Source organism: Leptopilina heterotoma, unplaced genomic scaffold (genome assembly GCF_015476425.1).
Source record: "Leptopilina heterotoma isolate Lh14 unplaced genomic scaffold, ASM1547642v1 Lhet_38, whole genome shotgun sequence".
In the NCBI taxonomy this organism is placed as follows: domain Eukaryota; kingdom Metazoa; phylum Arthropoda; class Insecta; order Hymenoptera; family Figitidae; genus Leptopilina; species Leptopilina heterotoma.
Window position 1 is genome coordinate 1,304,010 of NW_025111054.1, and position 25,894 is coordinate 1,329,903.

Consider the following 25,894-nt stretch of genomic DNA (forward strand, 5'->3'; position numbering starts at 1 on the left):
GAAGCTATCAAACTATAGGATCATTTTAAAGTTCAATAAACTTTGGAGTCAAATGGGCTAAGAAGTATTCAATTTAATCATAAAAATATGAAAATATAATTGGTTCTTTATAAAAAAAGAATAGGGCCCATTTTGTCGGTCCTTTGCAGAAGTATATTCCGTATTTTCCAAATTGAGGAGGGGGGGGGGATTTAAAACCTCTTGGTTTTTCATCTTTAAGGTGCCCTGGACTGGAAATAATTCTTATCTGAATAAATTTCCAGAAAAACCAGAGATATATCACCATCAATTGATATCCTAAGTATGGAAATTATAATTTTTAGAAAATTCGTGGTGTACTAAATGCTTATAAATATTTTAATATTACAGTAATAGTGCTGTAATATTACGCGCTACTTGGAAAGAGAGACACGTTATCCATATAAGTACAAGCCCATCTTGTAAAATTTACAATTTTTCAAGTTAATAACAAAGCCTTAATATTTTTATAGAAATTTATGTTAAGTTCTTAAAATGACCTTAAAGGTTAGAATTTTCAGTACCCTATACTAATACAAGTACAGAACTTTTGTTCGTGAGAAAAATCCAGTGCCGTAAAAAATTCTTATTTGAAACAATCTTTTATTATTTTCTCCTTCTTATATTACAAACCTTTTAAATATTTCTAGTGTTTGCTTGCAATTTCAGTATTTTGAAAAAGAATATACATTTTAAGAATAACTAAACTAATAAAAATTTTTAAAAATTTTTAAATGTTAAAATAACTTTTTAAATTTAAATTAGTAGATTACGTTAAAAAATATTTTAAAACAGTTAATAATTTTTAAATAATATATATATATATTAAGGGAGTGTTTTATTGATAAAGGAGAATTTCAACTGTTTGTAAAAAATAATGAAGAAATAATTCATCCCTGGGTTTACTGGGCGCGTTCAGATTTTTGTTCACTCACACGACGAAAAATGCGGCATTTGTTTATATGGATGAATGCTGCGCGCGCCTATTTCACTCGCCGGTTCGACTGGAACAAGACGCGTCGACATTCATTACCGTGCCGAAATTCTATACAATTCTGATTTCCAAAAGAAGTGAAGTGCAAGTAGTGGTCGAAATGGCAGGAGAGAAACGCAGCAACAATAGTGATGAAGTTGTACAATCAGAAACGACAATATTGCTTGACGTTGAAGGCACAACGACCAGCATAAGCTTCGTAAAGGTAACAAAGACCATGGCCGTGTACAGTTCATCGATAAAAGCCGGATTTTTTCGCAATTTACCGGCTTTTTTCTTTTACGAACGAAATTAATTTCCTCTTATTATTTTTCTTTTCTGGAAATAATTTTCAAATACCTTACTAACGTTTGAAAATTATCTTCCTACTAAAGATTGATTAAAATCTCGTTTATTCGGATTTCTACTCTTGTGCAAGTTAGAACAAGTATGCCGGCTCTCTTCTCTCGGTCGATTTCTGCAATTCGGGGTGTGAAATCGTCCACTATATTATTTTTTAATCAAAATCTTTAAATGTCTGTCTTTAAGAGTTCACAAGTGTGTGTATAACTAATTCTTTTATTTTAAATTTGGGAATTATTTTTTTTACAAATATTTTTTAAAAACATACTTTTTAAATAAAGTTAGTAAAAAAAATTAAATTAAAAAAAAAATATATTACACTAGTCAGTAGGTAGGTTAGGTTTTTTTAATAAGGAGAATCGTGAATAATCTAGTTTATCAAAAGTTAAAGAATTTAGTGCTTAATTATTTCAAATTTTTCTAAATAAAATAAACCGTTTTTCATAATTTTTAATTTTTATATGAAATTTAATATATGAATATTTGCAATATTTAAATTCAGTTTTAATTAATTTATCTCTTAAATTTAAATATTCTTAATGTAACTTTTGAACTTAAGAGAAAGAAATTCGTGTCTTGAATAAAAATTTTATATTTTTGCGTTTCTCAAGGTTAAAAGTGACCTTGATATTTTAACAAATAGACCTTTTTTCCGTTAGATCTGTCTTCGAATAAATTTGCATAGACGTCGTGGAAAGTAGTGTTCATTTCAAGCGGTAGCGGTTTGATAATCTTAAAGTATTTTAATTAACCCAATTTTTTATTTTAATATTACTAAAAAAATAATTTAATTTTTAAGAATAATTTTATATAATTATATTGAACAACATTCACCTTATTTAATTTATAAAAATCTTTTTTTTTATTAAAATATTAATGCATTACAGTTTGATTTATTATTTTCACTCTTATTAAAATAATTAATAATTTTTTAAAAAAGACAAGAGTAAGAAAGAATAAATAAGACTTTATTCTATTAAGGAGATCCCACAGTTGATTGATTTTTTACATTGAGCTTCAATGGAGAAAGCGCATCGACTGTGGGACCTCCTTAAGTGTCATAATTAATACCAAAAATCAAATTATTTTATGTTTAGGAAGAGCTTTTCCCTTATGTAAGAAATAATTTGAAAAAATATTTGGACGAAAATTGGGATAAAGAAGAGTTTAAAGCAGATTTGGAAAAGCTGAAAGATCAGGTAATTACCTTTACTTATAATTCATAGAAATTTTATATTTTAAGGTATATTAAGAAAAACTTAAAAACTTGTTAATTTATTAATTTATATTCATTCTTCCAGTATAACAATTGTCCATGTTCTATAAATTAGTTTTAATATTGAACTTATTTCAGGATTATAAAAATTGAATTTCACTCAATATGAATTTTTTTTATGGTTCTTAAAAAAGTAATTTGATATCTTTCATATTTTGTTGTAAAAAATATTACATAAACATGAGAAAGTTAAAATAAATTATTTTTAATGCAATTTAAAAGAATAACATTTAACATCATTCAACAAGGTGATTTTGAATCAATGGTACGTTGGAACAAAAACCTCTGCTCGATTTCTAACAATAAGTTTATACCTGAGGCATTTCATTTCAAACCATTCCACCGACAAAAAATCATCACAAGGAGAGCGATTTTCTAATAAATTTTATTATATAAAAATTTAATTATTTGTAACATATTATACACTGAATCGAAAGAAAATTTCATAAACTTTCTAGTGCTATTTTTATTTTTTAAAATTTCTCTCAATTTCGTAGAGTAATTCCTGTTTGAAAGTTTAAACTCTTAATATCTCAAAACACCCCCCCCCCGTCGATTTTTATCAAAATTACACTGAGAGACCTTTGGGACTGTAGCGGAACAACGTATGTGACAGCAGCTCCACTGTGGTTTTAATGCGCTGCGGTAAAATCTTGGGCGCGTGACAGTCCCAAATGTTGGTGAGAAGCTCACCGAAGTAGTGGGAATGCCGCCTTTGGTTTGCAGCTGCCTTTGGGACTATCACGCGCCCAAGATTTTACCGCAGCAACCCAAAAGTATAGTCCTGTAGCGTTCCTCCAAAATGGTCAGTAGCGGCCTATCGAAAGTCTGCTGCTGACCCAAAGGTCTCTCAGTGTATATAAAAATGAAGCTTAACTTTTCTGGTTTCCATTACCGTATAATATATTATGGACATTTAATAGGATTAATAGAAAAAAAAATTGTTTAAAAATTGTGTTTTTGAAAAATTTGACAAATGGTACAAAGTTGAATCCTAACTAACCTTCAACTTCGTACCATTTGTCAAATTTTTCAAAAACACATTTTTTAAACAATTTTTTTCTATTAATCCCATTAGATGTCCATAATATATTACACGGAAATGGAAACTGGAAAAGTTAAGCTTTATTTTCATATAATTTTGATAAAATTCGACGGGGGGGGGGGGGTGTGTTTTGAGATATTAAGAGTTTAAACTTTCAAACAGGAATTACTCTACGAGGGATGTCTTAAGAATTTATTCTCCTTTAATTTAAAACAAAGAACACTCAAATCGGTTAAAAACTGTAGTCTGTAGACAATTTTGAACAGTAAATTGTAAAAACTGTGACACTGTGTGGACGCGCAATAAAAAAACGTACCGCCCGCTTGAAAAAATGTAACTACTTCTCTCCTAATTGCGGCTCACGAAATTTGGAAACGGGTATTGAATCTTTATAAAATTCTCTTTCCAATAGAATTTGAACGAACTTTTTAAAACGTTGAGAACATTGTTTATTTTGTGCTGGTACACTTCACGTATTTTGACTCATTTACATTCAGAACATTTTTAACATGGTATTTTTGTGCGTTTCGCGTTGCGTCTTGCGTTACCTTTGCCATGTAGATACAACATTAAGCTGCATCTACATAGAGAAAAAAAGTGAGAAACGCGCGACGCAGACGCGAAAAATTGCCATGTATTTTTCTCGCGTTTCGCGTCACGCGTTTCTCACTTTTTTTCTCTATGTAGATACAGCTTTACATGTTCGGACGCTGTGTTTTACGTTGAGCAATGAGAGAGAAAGAAAGACATACTTCTATCCTTATTACACTCATTGCTCAAAGCAAAATACAGCTTTCGAACACAAGCATTAAAACACCGCCTGACGCGCGCATTGGTCAAGCTGATCAAGCCATGAATTTACTACTAAATAATTATTTTTAAGCAAATGTTAAATTAATCTACACGAATCACCGAATCATTAAAAGAACAACGAGTATATGTGGCATTCCACGTCAAGTGATCCGGGTCCAAAGAAATGTTTGGGATCAGGTTAAAGGTTTGCACAAACAGTAGTTCTATTAGATACAATTAGAAATACCAAATATATTTGATTTATTTAAACTTATGTAACAACTGGAGAGGGTAAAAGTTTAAATTAATAAATTAAAACTACCCGGCAAAAAGCGGAGAATTGAAAAGAATTCAAAAGTTGTATTCTTCTTAATAAGCAAATTTAATTCGGCGTTCTATTCCACGGGAACCATCAAAATTTCAGAAATATCTAATATTATTCTGAATTGACTTCACAAAAATATGAAACGCGCATTCAAAAAAATGACCACTCAAGATCTCACAAGAAAAATATGGTTGTCATCTACATAGTACCGACTCTCGTCTGATTAAGGATTTTGTCGATATCTTTTTTTATCTAATTGTTATAAACAATAATAAAATCAAATGTAAAAAAAATTGAAAAAATTGCAAGAATTCTTTTTTTCTGCGCCAAAATTTTTTATCGACAAAATCCTTCCTCCAACGAGAGTCAATACTATGTAGATGACAACCATATTTTGTTTCTTTGTTTTAGATCACCCAAGACGTGAGATTTCATGTACACTGTTTGTGCACCTAAAAAAGGACGGGCTTGCGCTTGAAGGAGTGTCACGACAGCAATTTTAAATATTTTTACTTAAAAATTTTTTTACAAATACTTGAATATATAATAAAAATGACGGTTTAATTTAATTTAATGTACCAGTCATATTTTGTTAGAAAAAAAAAATCGGCCTGTTTTTTCCCTTGTCACAGTAGACTTCCCCCTTAAAACTTGACGTTAAACATTGAACAGTTGAAAATTTATTTTAATAAGAGCATTTTATATTTTATCGTAAGCACTATTCGTTTTTAACCATATTTTCACTAGTTTTAATATTTCATTTTAATAATTTTGCACTGAAATTTCAATGAAATTCACACGAAAGTAAAGTGATGTAAAAGTGATGCTATTATAGCAGGAATTGTACTGCCATTAAAAAACCGCTATTTCATCATGAGTACATTGCAGTTTTAGCATTGTTTTAGTCACGCTATGGTGTTTCTCACTGCAAATAACACTGCCAAATTTGCATGAGTAAACTGCGCCACTTTGGCAGTTTTTTTCTCCCAGTGTATTATAAGACAATAACTAGAGCAGCTCCTACAGAGCTACTCGTCAAACATTCTATTCTTTTGAATTGACTACCCAAAATTGCTAACAGTCAATTCAAAAAATAGAACTCCACATTTTTTCAAAAACTTTCAATACCAATGAAAATTTTGCGTATTAAGAAAAATAGAAATAATAATTTGACAATAGAATCTCCTTTCTTCTCAACTTCTCAAAATTTACTTTTATGACCTAATGAGGATGCTAGAAACCATCGAAACGTTGTCAACATAAATATAAACATATGTGACGCGATATGAAGAAAGACGGCTAGTCTTGTTCGGCTTCTTAGGTCCCTTTCTTCATATCGCGTCACATATATTATAATTCGGTATAAAGGCCTTGTAAAATTTACATCAATAATAACAACTACTAATTAACTTTTTATAAAAACTTTACAATTTTTTATACCCGGTTCCACCAACCCTTAGTTATCAGGCCTGTTAGTTATAGGTTCGATTGACTGACAGTCCGCTAAAGTTAAAGGCGCTGTTAAGCTGACTTTAACCGCGTATGCGATCCACCAACATGTTATAGCCATGGTTAACCAATCTTATACTATGTTCGCAAGAACATTACTTTCTCTATTGTGATTGGTAAATTCTAACAATGGTTCTCTTGAAAAATTGAAACAGTTAAAAATAAAATTAGTTACTGTATCAAACTTCCGTCGATTATTTTAAAAATTACAATAAATTTTAATAGAATTTAGGCCAAATATTTAATGAAAAGGGTTTCTGATTTTAAAAAATCAAAACCAAATCTTACTTGCGTTTGCGAAGGCAAAAAATATGCCCCACTTTATTGTTTTTTTTCAGTCATTTTATTTGAAAGATTAAAAACGTTTTTTGCACCTTAAAATACAGTATGAAAACTACAAAAAGAAAAAATTGTTTCGTTTTTCAACTGTTATTTACGATTCGTAGATGACGCCTCAAATGGCGGTCTCAAATTCGTAAGAGTTTGCGGTGCCCACGATAGAGCCGCTCTTGACAGTCTACAATAAAAAAACAAAATTTATTTCTTAGTGGACGTATATGATGGAATTAAAAAAAACGAAAATGACATCCTTTTAAATTAAATGTTTAAAAAATGATGATTTTGATTTTCTAAACATTCACTTTAAAAAAACGCCATTTTCGTCTTTAAAAATTTTTTTTAACTTCATCATATACGTCCACTAGGTATTAAAAACGATTATAAATATAACTTAAATTTTTTTTTGAGCTTTGGTTGCGAAGCGTCTCATTATTTCTGAGAATATTAATAAAAGTAAATATTCTAAATTTAAATTAAATTTTTCTCGTAGGCAAATAAAGATGAGAAAGCTAAAATCGCAGGATTTCAACCAATTTCCGGTACATCACCCGAAGAGGAAAAAGAATCTCTTGTGAAGAATATCCTTTGGCAAATGGATGAAGATCGCAAAACTGGAGCATTAAAGCAACTTCAGGGTCATATATGGCGACAAGCTTTTGAATCTGGTGACATAAAGGGACAGTGCGTAATACTTTATATTTTACTAGCTAACATTGTATTAACCCATTAAGTACATGTTAATTAAATGTTTATTTATCTATCCCTAAAAATTTGTTTATCACATTCAGTTGATTTGATAGTTTTGAAAATATCAGCAAGCTTGCAGGAAACTGTAAGTTTCCTGCAAACTTACATGTTAACTGGATTTACTTAATTAAAAACCAACGTTTCACGAATTCATTAATTTACTTTTTGTATATTTTCCCATGCGATTCATGTAGATGTATTGGTTGTTTACAGTGTCTTTGATGATGTACCAAAAGCATTGGAATCCTGGACAAATGGTGGCAGAAAAATATACATTTATTCAAGCGGTAGTGTTGAAGCACAAAAATTGCTTTTCAGTCATTCAAGAGATAAGGACTTAACGAAGGTAATCTTTTCTCCTTTTCTTTTATTATAAGTTATTTACTATATGAGTACGAAAATAATAATTATTTTCGTATATTTTACGAACGTTTTACATGGAAAGAAAGTATTCTGAAAAAATATAAAACTTTAAGTTCAGTAATTCAGAATAACACGATTTTTTCAATAGAAATTCAAAATGAATTTTAATCTTTAAAGAAAAATCAAATGACAACCTGCTTAGTACATTTTAAAAACTCAGTAGAAGCTTCCGAACATATTCCCTTCCATTACTCACACGTTTCATCCATAATGGTCAACACAGATTCATGGAATCAAGTTTTTATTAAGAAATCTAAAGAGGAAAATAATGTTTGACATAAAATTTAATGGCGGTCGGATTAGAACCCACGACTCCTGGCAAAGAAATCCAGTGTTTCCTCTGATCTGAACAGATAAATAACTGTTAATTGACCCGTGCAGAAATTTTGGTAAGTCAGAAATCAGACCCTGATAGAGGAAAATATGTCCCCGGTCAGGTAATCCAATCCGTGCCACACTTGGGACGAAACGCCTAACCTGATCAGGGCCAGATAGGATGATCTCTAGTAGGACCCTGGTGTGGCCTTGATCTGGCATTTTTTAATATTTATTTCTAAAAATACCAAATTATTTATGAGTTTTAATAACAAAAAAATGTTTTCTTTTAAATACTAGTTTAAATATTTATTAATTTTAAACATACCTATACTATGAAAATTAAAACTAAAAAAATTAAACCTACACGGAGAGAAATCTGTTGCGAATAATGCATAGAGTAGAGGTTATGAATATAACATAGACACTTACTAGCGAAAAGTATAAGAGGTCCGCCTGAATATCAGTCGACTCCGCCTAATATTCAGGCGGACTCGAGCAATAAATAGGGCTCTCTGTTATGTACATAACCTCAAAAAAATTTATTTTAATTTTGAATATTATTACAGAATTATTCGTATTAATTTTAATTTCACATCAATTGTAAACAAAATAATTTTTTTAAATAAACTTCATACTTAAATGTTACATACAATAACTAATAATTTTTAAGATTTCAGCAAATAATAGAAAAACAATTAACTAAAAAACACTATGGAAATATAACATTTTTATTTCAATATTTAAATGTTGAGAAACATATAATTAACATTCTCAGGAAGTTTTGTATAAATGTTTATGTATGCAATAACAAGAAATATATCTTTCTTATTATCTAAAATAACAAGGCATGCTAGATATACACTACCGGTGGAAATTGTGCGACCGCTAACACCTCGAGCTATTAAAAAACACACCCGCATAGAAACAGTGATAACTCCGTCAAAAATGAATCTAGATGCTTTTTTTAAATTGCAATGGAAAGCTTATTAAATTTCCAATGAAATCACACTATTTTTATTTGTATTGCATAAATAGAAAGCGAGATATCATGTTATAAACACAAAAATATAATTTTTTAAATTTCTGACCCTGACTTTGACTCCTGGCAAAATTTAGAAAAGTTTATGAAAAAAATTGTTACTTTCACAGACTATTCCTTGTAATGTGAGCTTTAAATAGAGACCAAGAACAGCAAAAAATATTAACGAGTTCCCGAGATATTACAAAAAGAGTCGGACCGTACGAAGCAAAATTTTCAATCATCGTTTTCTCTATAAGGGGCCGTCTATAAATTACGTAAGACATTTAGGGGGAGGGGGGTCAGCAAGATCTTACGAACAAAAAAATTAATTAATTAATTTTTTTTTATCTTATCTTCGGTGCGTTTGTGAGAGGTAAAGCATGGCTTTGCTTCAAGGAGTAGTTTTCTCGTCCTTAGGATGGTAAAACTGCTGCCTGAAGTAAATGCATACTTTGCGTCTCAAAAACGCGCCGAGAAAACGTAAAATAAAAACTTTACAATTTCTCCTGCAACTAGTCGCTTCGGTTGAGATAATACTGGTTTCTGATTCAAAAATAACTGGCCTATTTTATCAGTTAAATTGTTAACTTCTGAAGCCTTCCCGTTAATAACTTTAGTAGGTGTAACATAAGATGTATAGTATTGAGTTCCGCATTTGAACGCAACTTGCAAAATGTTACACTGATAGGTAAGACCACTTGTTTCCAAATCGAAGAAAACAAAAGCAGGACTTACGTTCTTCTGTAATTTTTCTGGAAAATTTAAATTTGAGTTCCGGTACATCTGAATTGCTTTTGAATTATCTGTACACTGAGAGACCTTTGGGTCAGCAGCAGACTTTCGATAGACTGCTACTGCCCATTTTGGTGGAACGCTACAAGACTATATTTTTGGGTTGCTGCGGTACAATTTTGGGAGCGTGATAGTTCCAAAGGCAGCTGCAAACCAAAGGCGGCATCCCCACTACTTTGGTGAGCTGCTTACCCACATTTTGGACTGTCAGGCTCCCGAAAGTGTACCGCAGCGCACCAAAACCACAGTGGAGCTGCTGTCACATACGTTGTTCCGCTACAGTCCCAAAGGTCTCTCAGTGTAGTTACTGCACTTTGAGCTGTGCATTGATTTTTCAGATCTAGAGAAAGTGTTATATTGCTTTTATAGGTGTGCTGTTCTGTAGATTCTCTCTAAATAATGAAATGGGCAATTTTTTTGACTAACCGCACAATTTACTCGAGTATCTGCAGATTCAGATAAACTATGCAGATATTTTTAGGACACTTTCGGGTTATTGAATTATTTAAACTTTCGTTAGCTTGACTGCATGCTGCAGAGGCAAATCTTTCTGCATTTTCAGCAAGTTTATTGAATATGCGTTGCAAAGTTTCAAATAATTCAGGAGATTGGAAACCACCAGGAATAGCCGAGTGATCATAATTTTCCTTATCAACAGCATATTTGCACCAAATTCCACAGTTATCTTCGGTGCTAGTAACTTTATATAAAAGAAAAAAAAAATTGACAACTCCTTTTTTCGTATGGTTTGTATCATCAACCAACTTCAACATTATACTTTTTTTAAGTACTACTGTGTACCACAAGTCTTGCAGCTTCTTCAGCTTTCATGGCTTTAGAAGTTCAGGGTTGCTACAGAACCTGGAAAACCTGGAAAACCTGGAAAAGTCAGGGATTTTTTAAAAAAGGTCTGGAATACCTGGAAAAGTCAGGGATTTTTAAAAAAAAAGGTCTGGAATACCTGGAAATGTCATGGAAATTTGAAATGCCTGGAATTTTATTCCACTTAATATTTTTTACTACATTTTTTCTTTTAAAAAATGATGTCTTGGAATTCCTGAAAAATGTCCTGAAATATCCTTGAATTTTTCATATTTTGCTTTTAAATATTCAATAATTTAAAAATTTTACTCAAATTTAAAAAAATAATTTTTTTGATCCATCAAAAAATAATTTTAATTTGTCGTTTGATTAAAGAATCTGATATCTATATTATATAATATTGATTTTTAACTCTTTTTATAATAAAATTAATATTTTTGTTCAAGTAGGTTAATTTAAATTATGTTAATCGTAATATGAAATAATATTACACATGTAAATGTCCTGGAAAGATAAAAAATCTGTTCTGGAAATACACGCAACTGCGAACAGGATTCGCGATACTTCGCACCTAGTAAGTGAGTACCAGGACCTCGATCTATGATTTATTTATTTATTTATTTATGACATATACGGGTAACAATAAAGACCCTTCAATATTACAAGTAACTTAACCAAAATTACAGAGCCATAGATGCATATCAAACATTTTCAGTATAAAGCAATGAACGCAATTTAGTCACAAAAGATGTAACATTATTATGAAAGAAATCCAAATCATCCGAGTATAAGTTACCCTCAAAACAAAGTCTACTAAAAACAGAATTATTGCCATATTTCGTTCTATGAAATGATTGGAAAAATGGAGTAACATATCGCAAGCGTCGCACAGGAGCAGAGAAATTGATTAGTGACAATACTGAGGGACACATGATTAAACCATTAATTACCTTGAAAAGAAAAAGTAGGTCAACAAACAAAAATCTAGATTCAATCTTGGGAATTTTAAACTGAGTTCTTAAACTAATATAATCATGTATATAAAAATCAAAGGGAACATTAAGTTGTTTGGCTAAAAAACGCAGAAAACGATTCTGTACTCGTTCGAGTCTTAGAACGTGAACACTAGCAAATGGGAACCAAATTAACGAACAATATTCAATAACAGACCGAATTAAGGAAAAATAGAGTATTCTTAGTGTAGATAACTTATGGAAAACCTTGGAATTACGCATAACAAAACCCATTATTCTCAGTGATTTACTAACAACATAGGAAATGTGTGCGTCAAATGTTAAATCATAAGATAAGACAACACCAAGATCACGCACTTGATACACTCTAGATAGTATATTATTATTAATTGTATATATTATATATATTTTCGTGTTTATTTTTTTAGAAAAAGAAATAGAATAACATTTATTTATATTCAAAGGCATTCCATTCAGTTCGCACCAGCTGAGGAGAAAATCGAGGTCACTTTGTAATTTAACATAATCATCAAGACAATTAACCATACGATAAATCTTTAAGTCATCTGCAAACAATAAAAAATTGGAAAACTTAATTTTAAATTTAATGTCATTAATAAAAAATTATGATGATTGTATCAAGCATCGCCTCCCAATGTTCTTTCCTTTCCTCTGTGCTTGAAATTTACTTGCAGTAGAATGTATGAAAGGAAAACAATGTTACTTCTATAAGCAGTCCTGATTCAAGCGTCCTATCACTAAATAGTCGAAGTTACATTTTGAAGTGAAAAATTCACAAATATCTAAGGTAGCTGTTAAGGAAATAAGCATTCCATAGAAACAATTACTTGTTTGGAATTCATTCTTAGTTTCCTTAGCTTTTTCTTCCCATTATTCAAGATATTTGATGAAGTTTGTAACAACCTGTTAAAAAACATAATTTAAATATGTTTTCATAGTTAATTACATTAAAGAAATTTAATATAATAATATACTACTCACATTCCAAGACTAAAATAATAATACATATATGTATGTAAATTCGTTTTACGTTATAAGATTTACCTATTTAAGATGAAGGTAGTGCTTAATGTTAAAATCGTCTCAAAGTAATATTTCTTTTCAGTTCTTAAGTGGCTACTTCGACACAGAAGTAGGAATAAAAAATGAAGTTGACAGCTACAGAAATATACTAAACAAGATAAACGTTCCTGCTTCATCAGTACTGTTTCTCACCGATGTCGTTAAAGGTTTGATGATTTTTTAATATATTAAATTGACTTTAGCAGTACATATATGCTATGTATTTATTTATTCGTTTTTACACCTATCTTAAGCCTACAATGTTGATTATACAAGTGTTTTACACCGTAGAATTTCTTTACAATTGACGCTTCGCTCTGTTCTGTGTCCCCTGAATGAGTCAGCCTCCAGCTGCGCCGGAGACCTACGCGTTTTTCAAGCGTCGGTTCTTCGATCCAAGCCCTTCATTTTTATTCCATAAACTTAATACTAACTTTTTCGACTACAGAACGACTTTAAATTAGAAGTACTCGTATTTGCTTGGACCACCCGTATAATTTTCATTACATTTTCATACTTACAATTAACAATTAAACGAATCGGAAAATCTTACAATCATACGGGAAATATTGTGTAATGATATGCACTGTCGATTATATTATTTTCTACGGTTTACCCTCTCTTCTGGCGAGAAAACTCATTTAGACGGGAGGGTGGTTCAGGTAAATGCGAGTACTCCTAATTTAGTAAAATAAGATGTAGTTTGTAAAACAATTCCACGATGAAAATTGTAACGCTGAATTACAACATAGATTCAATATACCTATAGTACTTACATTATGATAAGGATGAGCTACTTTTATTATCCTGTGTGAAATTATTATTCGTGATAATATAATAATAAGGATTATCTAAATTTTACTTTATGCGTCTTAATATAATTAATTTTAAAGTGTAAAAATGTTAATTATTTGCTGAAATAATATTTATAAATATGTACATGCATTTAGTTTGAATTAAAAATTTTAATAATTCTATGTATGTTTTAGAGGCCAAAGCAGCTAAGGAAGCTGGAATGTCGACAACTATTGTGATTCGTGAAGGTAATGCTCCTCTTAATGAAGAAGACAAATCAACTTTCTCCACAATAAAATCATTTGATGAATTGTGTTTCCAATCTGTGAATAAGCGCCAGAAAGTTGATTCTGTTGAAGATATAAAAGATTCAGAAGTTGAAGAAGTTTCTAAAAGTGAACCAATCGAGACTGGAATTGACAGTAAAAGTCAAGTTCCTATTAAAAATGACGATGAAAATGTCGTAGAACCAATGGATGTATCCGAAGAAAGTTTAGCGAAAATTGAGGAAAAAGCTGAAGCAATTTTGCAGGAGGAAAATGAAATGAAAGATGTAGTTGAAGTTGAACAGTGCGAAAAGAAAAGTCCATCGTCTGAAATTTCTAAAGAAGAAACACCTAAACTCGTTACTGAAGATTCCAAGGAATCGAAAAATACCGAAAGCGAAAAACCTAAGGAAGAATGTACTAAAGTCGAAGAGAAGAAGGATGAAGAAACAATAGCAAAAGAATCAGACGAAATTTTAAAAGTGGAGAAAGTTAATGAAACTGAAAAACCAGTTGATGAAAGTGTAAAACAATCTGTTGCTGAAAAAAAATCAGAAATTGAACCAGCGAAAGCAAAAGAATCTCAAAATACAGATCCTACTCCTGAATCGAAAACTGACGAAAAAGAAGAAGAGAAAGTTGAAACGACACCCGAAATCAGTACAAAATCCAAAGAAACGATTGTCACTGAAGAAAAGGTAATAAACAAGAATGAAAATAAAGATCAATCTCCTAAAACGAAAGAAACAACTGAGGAATTAAAAAAAGATGTTCCAGAGAAAACTATTGAAATAGAAAAAGAAAAAGCAACGGAATCCGAAACAAAAGACTCGAAGGTTGATGTCAAAGAAAACGGAGAAGCTAAAAAAACAGAAGAGAAAGAGCAACCATCAACAGAAGCGGAGATAAAGAAGGATCAACCAGAACTGCGAAGTGACAAGGCAGAAGAAGAGAAGAATGAAAAGAAAGAGGAGGACATGTTAGATAAATCAAAAGAAGAAGAAAAAGAAGAAAAAGTTACAGAAGTTGAAAAGGCGAAGGAGGATGAAAACAAATTTAATGGCACGAGTAATGGCAAAGAGAAACACAGTAATGGAGTAGAAGAGAATAATAAGTCAGATTCGAATACGTCGAAAGCAAGTTCTTCGCAGAACGGTGAGGCGGAGGTTGGTGAATCTTCTGAAGCGATTAAAGTAAAAAAAGTTGTTGATCCAACAGTTGCAGATGGAGCAGGTGAGCCCGAGGTTGTCACTCCTCCTGTAGCTGTCGCCGCAACGTCCTAATCACATTTTGTGCGATATAAGTCATACATACATGGCTCCTAATCCCTCGATTACTTATCTTACGTTTATAAAAGAAACAATTACACGAACACGACTCACTGCAGCTCAGTGGATTATCGGGAGAAAAATTAACATTAGACAAGTTCAATTAATTGAACATTGTCTTCTCATTCAGAGAAAAGTGTTGTAACAAATAGTTTAGTCATTGCCAAATTAATCATAGTGAGCGTTTTTTATTACAAGAAATTTAAAAAATCAAAGCTATCATATGTAAAATTATGTTCGATGTTACTTTTATTACATAAAAACTGATGACGAAAGAGATTACGTTTCTAAAAAGCAAAAAGAGTTTTTTTTTTAAACTTTTTTCTGAAAATAAATTAACTTTAATTCTTTACACTTTTTTTAAGAAAGTAAAATTCAAAGAAAAACTATTTGAACACCGTGCTACAAGTTTGAATATCTTTTTTTTTAATATTTCATGAGTTGACACACTTGTTCCTACAATAATATGATTTTTTAAAAGCATCTTTAGATAGTTGATTTAAATATTGTGGTGCTGTATTTTGCTCAACGACGCAATTTTTATGTACGCACACTTTCAATCTAAAACTTATTGGATCATCATATAAATAGAAATAGAACGGCCACAAAATTGCCTCGTTGGTTGCAAATAAATGTTGTTAAATTCCTAATTTTCGCAGAAAATTCTGAAGAATTAAGAATTTAATGACAAACTTTGTATAAGAGTTTCTTTTCGACTTTTCTTAACTTACTTTTTAATCTGATTACTCCACGCAACTATTCTTTATATCGTCGCTTGAAGAGGAAAACGTCAGTATGAAAATATTTTGAATATTTTCTATCATTCCAACTGCCATTTGAAGAAAATTACATTTCGAAATTATCAACTCTTTTATTTAAGGTTTATTTTACTATAAACTAGTAAAATTTAAATTTTAAGCCCATCGAAGTTGACATTATTTAAACGAATATTTCCTTCGGACTTGGATTAATAATCCAAGTTTGATTAAAATCAAACCCTAATTAAAATAAATCAAATGATAATCATTCTAACATTCTAAAATTAAGAAGATGAAGAAAATATGTTAAGAATATTTATAAAATATTCAAAAGGAGCTCATTTACATTACTTATTAATTATTTTTTGTATTTTATTATTTATTTACTAAATAATTGAATTTGAAATATTAAATGAATAATTTAACATAAATTCCTAACGTCTTTTTGAAGATGAACGTCAACCTAAATTAAAAAAGATATTTTAATTTCGAAATGAAATGTTTATAACAATGGTACAGTTTATAAAAATTCTTTGAAGCGACGTCGTTCTTAGTGCTTATTTGAAATGTCAGAGTTCTCCCCTCTGTGATATTTTGTGGCAGATCTGTTTTCCTTACGAGATTAACGCAAAACCTTGAACAGTGCGTGTTTTTGGTGCATATAACATGTATAATTATTTCATATGTATACATGATCATTGCATATTGATTCAACAATATTTTAAGGAACATTACTAATGACTACAGTTTATTATCATCTCATATTAAAAGCGTAAATATTTTGACGTACACATTATTGTAGGTGTTCATGTACATGTAACAAATGTCGAAAGTTCTTTCAATGTTAACTTGTACATATACAGGTACCAAAAACATGCATGTGTTCATGTGCGTCAATTTTTAGCCTGCTAGTATTAAGAATTAAATTTACCATCTCACATTCGGTATATGATCAATTCTTTTTATATTATTCCATGCTGAAGTTCATTTGCTTAATTATTTTATCTCCCCAATGTTTTAAAATCTGAAGGAATGCGCTGTGCGAAATCGGTAAGATAGGGAATTCGTAGATGGAGTATGATATACGAAATATACTCTGTGCCAAATGACCTAAGAAATGTCATTTTTCATTGTATTTTTATGTCAATAAACTGAGAACAGTCGATCTTTGCTGTCGCTTCTTACAATTATTTAAACTATGTAAAACTGTCAATTGGCATTCTATATTTAAATCCTTAAGGAATTGTTAAAGAAAACCTAAGCGAAAATATTAAATTTTTAAAAGGGCTGTTTTTTTTTTATAAAATAATGAACGATTATTTTTTTCTCGATTTTACATTAAATATGTATCTTCACTTAGGTTACATTTTAACTTTGATTTGATATGGAAAAGTGACCAGCAGCCTTTATAGTACTGCGAAATCTAGTATTTTGTTCATATTGTAGAATGTCTTTTGTGCATAGTACTTAAGCTCAAAAATATAACTTTCCATTTTACATAAATGTTTTTGACAGTAATTTAAAGTACAAACATAGTTGCATATTACTTAATTTAACATACAAATTTTCTTGACAAAATAACGTTGTTTGCTTGAGTGCGTGTGTTGAAATTTTTTTGGAACTAAACTAGAAGCTTAACTTTTGAAATTTTAGGTTACAAAACGTCAATTTATTTATTTATTTATTTAATTTTATAATTTGCCAAATTTTCTGTGATTTTTTCTATTAAAGTTTTAATTGATTCAAGCTTCTCGTTTATTTTTACAATTTGGTTAAATAACATAAATTGAATATTATATTTTAAAAAATATAATTAGAAAAAAGCTTTGTAATTATTATAGTTCTTGAAAATAAGTTTTATAGCTTTCACTGCAAAATATTCAAATTTAGTTTTCAAACTAATCTAGTTTGATAATCTAGTTCCAAAATTGTTTCTTAATTCTAAAACTATAGGAGAAATTTATACAATTAATTTCTCGTATAATTCTTTCGAATGTTTTTACGTATATGCTTAGATTGTATTAATTTTTCTTCGACGACTGGAGTATTTGAAATTCTCAAAATGTGACTCTCTTTTTTATATTTCCAAACTCTTTTTCTTTGTTTTGCATACTTATTAAACGTTTCAAAATCATTATTTTGATTATTTATAATTTATTTTCATTTTATTTTTTGAACATTTGCTCGAAAGGTCGACTGATTATTGAAGAATTACAATTAATGATTAATAAATAAAGAGACTGCCTTGGCTGACTATATGATAATTTTAAGATTTTAAGGTGCAGGACGTCAGTAACAGAATCAACATAAAGTTCTCGATTGACTTTCACGTCATCATACAAATTTTATCATTCCATATCGTCTCATATTAATGTCTGCGTCAATAGTCGAGAGCAATATTAGATAATGTTTAAGATTACCTGCGCGTTAGAAAGAGACAAAGTTCTCAATTATACTGCGATTTTCAATTATATCATTCTTTGTCTACTTTGTGACTAAGTATCTACTATAATCTGATAAGTTTTCTAAGTTTCAAAAATATTTAAGAAGAAAATAAAAACACAATTTTTAAGTTAAGATCTTATCTTTTTTAATGATCCTTATTTAAATTCATTCCGAACATAATTTCAACTAAAAGTATTTTTTTTTTAAACACACACGGAAAAAATTAATGGTTGTCACATCCATACCTTTGATTGCTTCAACCATATTATATTGAAAAATACGTCCAAACCATACAAAAATTCATAACTAAAAAGCCGTTTATAATAAATTAATGAAACTTACATTGATTACACACAATTGTTCACTCTTTTAAAAGAAAATATTTGCATGATTGTAAATTTAAAAATTCCATATTTTTAATAACAATTTTATAAATTTTTTTAATTATTTATGTTTTCTACCCCTCCAATTGCAATCAAATTCATAAAAAGTTTACTCCCTAGACTCTTCTTGAAGCCCGAAGAAAAAATCAGGCGAAAGGAATCCACGAGAAAAAGCAAAAGAAATCAAATGTAATTTTTTATAAGTCAATTTTTTTACATTTCAGTATTTAATTTCTCATTTGCTATTTGTATAAAAATAATTATTAATTACAAATAATATTATTCAGGGTTCCCACGCAACCTGGAAAACCTGGAAATGTCAGGGAATTTTTATAAACCTTGAAAAAACCTGGAAAAATCAGGGAATTTTGATTGGAATCCTGGAAAATGATTGTTTTCTAAAGTTATTGTGCTTATTCTTGAAATTTAATTTTTCTTTAATTTAATTTTCTTAATTCAAATTTCTTAATTCAATTTTAAAAGAGTTGCCTTTACAATTTTTCTTCGCAATAATTCAATTATTTTCATAAATAATAAAAAAATTTATAGATTTGCAATTATTTTCATAAATAATAAAACTCATCACAAAATTTCAATTATTTTTAATACAATTTTAATAGAATTTCTCGAAAACAGTATAATTATTTTTAAAAATTTTATTAAAATTCATCAAAGAAATTCAATTATTTTCAAAAATTTTAATGAAATTCGTTTTAACAAATTCAATTTTTTTTCAAAAATTCTCCTCCAGTCAATGATTTTCAATATCTACTATTTTAATAAAAATTTCCAAAAGAAATGAATTATTTAAAAAATTTTTTTTATAAATTTCTTCGCAATAATTCTATTATTTTCAAAAATATTCAATTTATGTTTACAGAGATTTAATTATTTTTATAAATATATGTAATACAATTTTTTACAGGGATTCAATTATCATTTTCATAGATAATAAAACTCATTGCAGAATTTCAATTATATTTTGTATATAATTTCAATCGAATTCCTCAAAAAATGTAATTATACTTAAAATTTTATTAAAATTCGTCAAAAGAATTCAATTATTTAAAAATTTGTTAATAAAATTCTTTATGAGAATTGAATTTTGAGAAACATTCAATTATTCAATAAATTATTTATTTTTGTATTAAAAATAATTAGGTATTTAAAAAGAAATATTATTAAAAAATTCTTCTCAAGAATTCAATTATTTTCAAAAGTAATAAAATTCTTAGCAGAAATTCAATTATGGTCAAAAGTTTAATAAAAGTTATTGTCGAAATTTCAATTATTTTTATAAATATTAAAATTTTTCTCTAAAATTCAATTATTTTCAAAAATTTTAATAAAATTCTTGGCAATATTTCAATTATTTAAAAAAATTTAATTATAATTCTTGACAAAATTTCAATTAATTTCAAAAACTTTTCTCAATTCAATGAAATTTTTTTGCAGATATTCAATTATTTTTAATACATTTTTAATCTAATTTCTCGAAAAATGAAATTGTTCTTAAAAATTTTATTGAAATTCTTCAAAAGAATTTTAATTACCTATTTAAATTTAACTTTGTAGTAGAATCACTTTTACTACTGATTCTACTAAGAAATACAAGTGGAATACATTTATTACCAATTTATTATTCGAAAGTTTAAAAAAAATCGAAAATCTTTTAGTTTTATTGATACTTTTTTAAATAAATCAAAATAGGGGTAGTTTTGGGGTTGAAAGTTAGACCTGAAATATTAGTAAGGGTATGTTTAATTGTCCCAATAATCTTCAAACAATTGTTGAATAAAAATTTCCCCTTTTTCTAGATTTTTTGCAAGAAAATTGGTTACCTTCTGTTTAAGGGTTGATTTTACCCCTAAAAACCACAAATGACTTGATCTCGAGAAACGGTCAGACAGGGGTATCTTTTTTTTGGCTCTAGTTTTCAAAAATCCTTGGTTCATTCATGTGTGCGAAAAAAAGTTTAATTTTGTCGGACGGTGGAATATGTCATTTGTTAAAAACGTGAACAATTTCTAACAAACTTTCTTTAGTTGTTTAAGTAAAATAATTAAAAACTTCTTAATATAAAAATTATAAATTAACAAATTTATGAAATGAATACATTTTAATATTTTCGTACTCTATATTTATAAAAATAATTTGTGTCCCTCCTGAGTTTTCTTTACAGGTTGTCGCTATCCAAGGTCTTATCGAGTTCACTCGAGTTTCCTTGAGAGAAAAATCCTTTACAGTGTTGTTATTATAATAAAATAAATTTAATAGTTAAAGTACTCGATTACCTTACTCATTTTTTCTAATTTTAAAAATATTTCAATTTTCGTAAACAATATTTTTAGTTTTAATCGTCAAATATTTTTACATAGATTACATATTATATTTAAAACGTTAAAAAATATGATATTATTTAGAAAACGAGGCTTCGGAGATGAATTTGAATTTTTACTCACATTGATAATACTATTTTAATTAATAATTTCAATAATTTTTTTTATCCTTTTAAACAAATATAGGTGAAAAATAAACGTTAGATTCTGAACTTTAATTTGATATATATTATAAATATGTTGAAATTATTAAATAACGTTAAAATATAATTATAAAATATACATGCTATTTAACCAAAGCTCGAAGATAAATGAATGAAAATAAATCTCTGAAAAATTAAAAGGTTATTTGTTATAAATAATTCATCTGTAGAAAAGTTGACGCATCACTAACATAGAAATTTTTAATTAATTTATTAATTTATTATTATCATAAATATTATAAATTATTTAATTAATGTAGAAATTAAAATATGAAATCAAAATTTTATTTAATCCAAATAAAATATTCTTGCTGCAATGTCGTCAAGAATCCAATTTATGCCCTCAACTAAATTTTCAGCAGTAACGGCGGAACATTTAAAAATTTGACAATGATGAGACTTTATATTCGGCAATTCTAATACTTCCGCAATTTCCGATGCTGAAAGTGCACCAGTCAAATCTTGTTTATTAGCGAATACTAATAAACTAGCACCCTCTAATCTTTCTTCTTGTAACAATTTGTGCAATTCGATTTTACAGTCCTCAAGTCTTCTTCTATCTGCACTGTCCACGACCCAAATAAGACCGTCCGTGCATTCAAAATAATTTCTCCAATAAGATCGTAATGATTTTTGTCCACCAACGTCCCAAATATTTAATTTATAACCACGATGTTCCAAAGTCTTAATGTTGAATCCTAGTGTTGGCGAAATTGTATCGATTGGTTCTCCATTAATCCTTTTTAAAACTGTTGTCTTCCCTGCATTGTCTAAGCCCCTGAAAGTTTTAATAAAACATAAAATTTTTACAATGAATAATTTTTCTGTAATAAAAACTATTCTAGAAAACATATAAAACATAATATGGTGTAGATTTTTCAAGAGAATTTAATAAAAAAAAATATGTTTGAATTTTAAAAATTATTTTTCTGTTAATAAGATTGTTCCAAATTTTTTGAATTTTGTTGGTCCAACTTTGACGATCTGGATTTTCTAAGAAAAAAATTACACGTTAATGCCTATAAGTAATTCTTATAGTGTAGTAAATGACCTTTAAAATAAGCCTAAGATCATTGAAAAGCGTACATTATTTTAGAAGTTATTCAAATTTTTGTAAAACATTGAAAATGACGATTTTTTAAAAATATCTTTAAATCAAATATTGTCCAAACGACTTCTGAAATATCTTGTTCTTTTCAAAATGTTATCATCTTTCAAAATATAAACAGAAAAAAATTTTAGTTTCAATAAATTTTATGCTTTCAAACGTTTTTCATTCGCCTGAAAATGAGTGGTCTCTCAATTTTGACCGGTAGTGTACGGGCCAATTATTGACAAAAATATAACCAGTCCGAGTCAAATAAGAGAACATTTTACATAAAACTATAAATTAAATTTTTCATAACTATAAAACATGAAGATATCGGAGTGATCGATTTCTTCATGTTTTATAATAATTAAAGATGACCAAGTGATAAAATCATTATCAATTCAATTATTATCTTCAACAATTTTTAACTAAAATTCTTCTTTAAATCGATTATTTTTAATAATTTTCGAAAAAGTTCTTTGACAATTTTCAAATCAATTTGTTTACAATATTCAATTTTACGAAATTTCAATATTATTCGTAAATTCCTCAATTAAATATATATTCGAAAATAAAAACTTCAAATCATATAAAAAACATTCAATTAAACTTTTTCAAAAAAATTAATTACAAAATTCAATTATTTTTAAGAATCTACGCTTTAATGCTTTTAATATTCAATTTTAATCTAAAATTTTAACTGAAATACATTTTTAAATCAATTTTTATTAGAAAATTCTACTAGAATTCAATTATTTAAATACAAAAATAAATAATTTATTGAATTCTTTTGACGAATTTTAATAAAATTTTCAACTTATAATGTTTTCAAGACCTTAATTTTTGACAAATAAATTTGTTTTTATTGTGGCCTTGGGTCCACTTTTTTTGAAACAAAAAGTTTCGCGTTTAAAAACTTTTCAAAAAAGTCTTTTGGAAATATTTTTAAATGTTTTTCTAAATTTAGTAGAGCTTTTTGAGACGTAAAATATTGAAAAAATTTGTTACTTATGCTTTTTTGGTGTCAAATTAACATTTAAATTTGAATATTTTCTATTATAACTGTACAGATTCTTCAAAAATGCATTAAATAACTTATTTTTGAACTTTATACTTTTTTTGGTAATAAATTGAAATAATAAATGGCGAAAATGCAATTTATAATATTCATAACATGAAGTTAATATATTATTACTAAAAAAATAATGTAATTAATAAATAATGTCTTGATTTTTTTTCCTAAGCTGACAAATACTTTTATTTAAGCAAATTGAAAAATAGATAATTTCACTTTTAGGTAGTAATTTTATAATATAGTACTGATTTACTTACAACATAAGAATCCTCATTTCTTTCTCTTTTTGTTTTAATTTCTTTAATACTGTTAAAAGGCCCATTTTGACTCTTCTTCCTTTTCTGCTATAAGAAAACTTTTTTTTTAACCCTTTCGAAAAATCATAGTATCCTTTCTTTTCATTTATAATTTAAAATCTGTTTATAATATCCTCCTGGAGTACACTTTTTTAATTATTATTTTTCTTTTCTGAATGATTGCTGAATAATAAAACCATCAAATTGAAAATAGTTTAAAAAAAACTTCCAATCAGTATAATATGACGTCTGAAAATGGTAAAATAAGGGTGCATTCAAACCAGCTTCAAGTCATTGGTGCGCAGCGCACATCTAAATGTAAAGGTGTTTCTACAATAGCTTGTAAATGGGGCATTCCACGCCAAATCGGAAATTATTTTGCTTTTGCATTTCAAATTTTTTTAAACATTGTTTTTCTTTTAGTACTCTTTGAAATGAGCTACCATGATTTTTTTTAAATTTTTTCATAAAGCGGTTCAGAAGATACAGATTTTTGAAAAATGAAATTTTTTTCGTACCTAAATTTTTTTTAAATGCTTATAACTCGGTCAAAAATTGATCAAATTAGACCTTTTTATAATGAAAAGTTTTATTTTTACGCGTAGTTTTCAATAAAAATATTTTTAAAAAACTTTAAAATAATTTACGATAATATTTAAAAATTTTTTAAATAAAATTTCATTTTGCTTCCTCTAAAGGAAGCTTTGTATTAGCAAAATTTTGGATTGTCATTTTTTGACATATTTATAAATTTTTTTTTATTATGCCTAATACTTTAGTACTTTATATATGCACAGGAACTCGCCGTATAAATGTTCTAAATAAATAAAAAAAAATTTCGACGTATTTTGAACACCGAAGTCCAAAAAACGGATTTTAAAAATTTGTCCCGATGTGTGTGTGTGTGTGTGTGTGTGTGTGTGTGTGTGTGTACTAACATTACATTTGCCTCAATATCTCAGAATAAGAAAGAGCTAAAGGCCTCAATTTTTTTTTAAATTGTAGGTCTCCCCGGGGGACATAAAATGAGAGTATTTTCAGCCCGATTCATGAAGTTTAACTATTTTTTTTTGCATTTTTCATTTTGTAAAAAAACGTTTTTTGGACGTAACTTAAAAAAATGTTAGGACACTTATAAATGTTTTTCTTTAGTTTTGTAGAGTTTTTTCACACGCATCTTTTGAGCCCTAATTGAATATTTTTCGTTCATATTAACCGGAAATATTAAACTTTAAAAAATCAAAAATTTTAGAAAATAAGACTTTTTTGAAAATTTTGTTGAAAAATGTAGAAGTTTAGTTTTGTTTTGTATTTAGTTTTGTAGAGTTTTTTCAGACGCATCTTTTGAGCCCTAATTGAACATTTTTCGTCTATATTGACCGGAGATATTAAACTTTTAAAAATCTAAAATTTTGAAAAATAAGACTTTTATAAAAAATTTTTTAAATTATGTAAAAGTAACTTCAAAAAATTATTACCAACTTGAAGAGCATTAAAAACGCTTCGTTTAACCTATTTTTTAACCTGATTCGGGCAGAAATCATGAAATTATTGGTATTTGAAAAATCAAGAATTGTGGAAAATATCATTTTTTCAACATTCTTGTTTATTAATTTATGTGTAATTATTAAACTATTATTATCATCTTATAGAATATATAAAAACACATTTTTTGGACCAAGATTTAATGATTTTTAACCCTTTTATAAAAAGTAATTCTTATATTTCAATTATTATTATTTCTATGAGGAAGCAAAGTGTTCATGAAATGAACACCAAAATTATAAAAATGTACAACTTGGCAGCGGTTTTTAACTATGTATGTATCGATCAATTTTTTTTCAAAATTTTTTGTAAGAAACTAGCACAAAATTAACAATTTTTAAGCCTTGTCCGATCGTGGGCAAACGATGAGATCTATTTATTTAAAATTTTTTAATTTTTATATACACAGTGAAAAAGGTAGGCCTAACTTGTCATTTGACCAAATCACAATTTTACACAGAAAGAAGGTTAAGTTTGGAGAGACTCAGTCTGAAAACACATTTGCTGTGAAAAATTTGTGTGATTTTGTCAAATGGCAAGTTAGTCTTTTT

At 28.2% G+C, this 25,894-nt stretch overlaps 2 protein-coding genes across 2 annotated transcripts; one reads left to right on the forward strand and one right to left on the reverse strand.

Annotated features, from left to right (window-relative positions):
• The first annotated feature begins 993 nt into the window (after positions 1–993).
• Positions 994–17,139, forward strand: LOC122505871 (enolase-phosphatase E1-like). Its single transcript, XM_043617739.1, has 6 exons — positions 994–1,217; positions 2,452–2,553; positions 7,131–7,321; positions 7,601–7,733; positions 12,864–12,987; positions 13,810–17,139. Exons 1-6 carry the CDS (start codon positions 1,113–1,115, stop codon positions 15,162–15,164), a joined length of 2,010 nt encoding a protein of 669 aa, XP_043473674.1. The 5' UTR covers positions 994–1,112; the 3' UTR covers positions 15,165–17,139.
• Positions 17,140–21,524: 4,385 nt separating this feature from the next.
• Positions 21,525–24,064, reverse strand: LOC122505863 (ADP-ribosylation factor-like protein 2). Its single transcript, XM_043617725.1, has 2 exons — positions 23,760–24,064; positions 21,525–22,115 (listed from the first exon to the last, which is right to left on the reverse strand). Exons 1-2 carry the CDS (start codon positions 23,822–23,824, stop codon positions 21,626–21,628), a joined length of 555 nt encoding a protein of 184 aa, XP_043473660.1. The 5' UTR covers positions 23,825–24,064; the 3' UTR covers positions 21,525–21,625.
• Positions 24,065–25,894: the final 1,830 nt, after the last annotated feature.

Bases quoted from the DNA above. Each gene is read 5' to 3' on its own strand.
- LOC122505863 (XM_043617725.1), bottom strand. From the start codon at position 23,824: ATGGGCCTTTTAACAGTATTAAAGAAATTAAAACAAAAAGAGAAAGAA. The intron at 22,116-23,759 runs GTAAGTAAATCA...TAAAACTTTCAG, and splicing joins GAAATGAGGATTCTTATGTT to GGGCTTAGACAATGCAGGGA.
- LOC122505871 (XM_043617739.1), top strand. From the start codon at position 1,113: ATGGCAGGAGAGAAACGCAGCAACAATAGTGATGAAGTTGTACAATCA. The intron at 2,554-7,130 runs GTAATTACCTTT...TTTTTCTCGTAG, and splicing joins TGGAAAAGCTGAAAGATCAG to GCAAATAAAGATGAGAAAGC. The intron at 7,734-12,863 runs GTAATCTTTTCT...ATTTCTTTTCAG, and splicing joins GAGATAAGGACTTAACGAAG to TTCTTAAGTGGCTACTTCGA.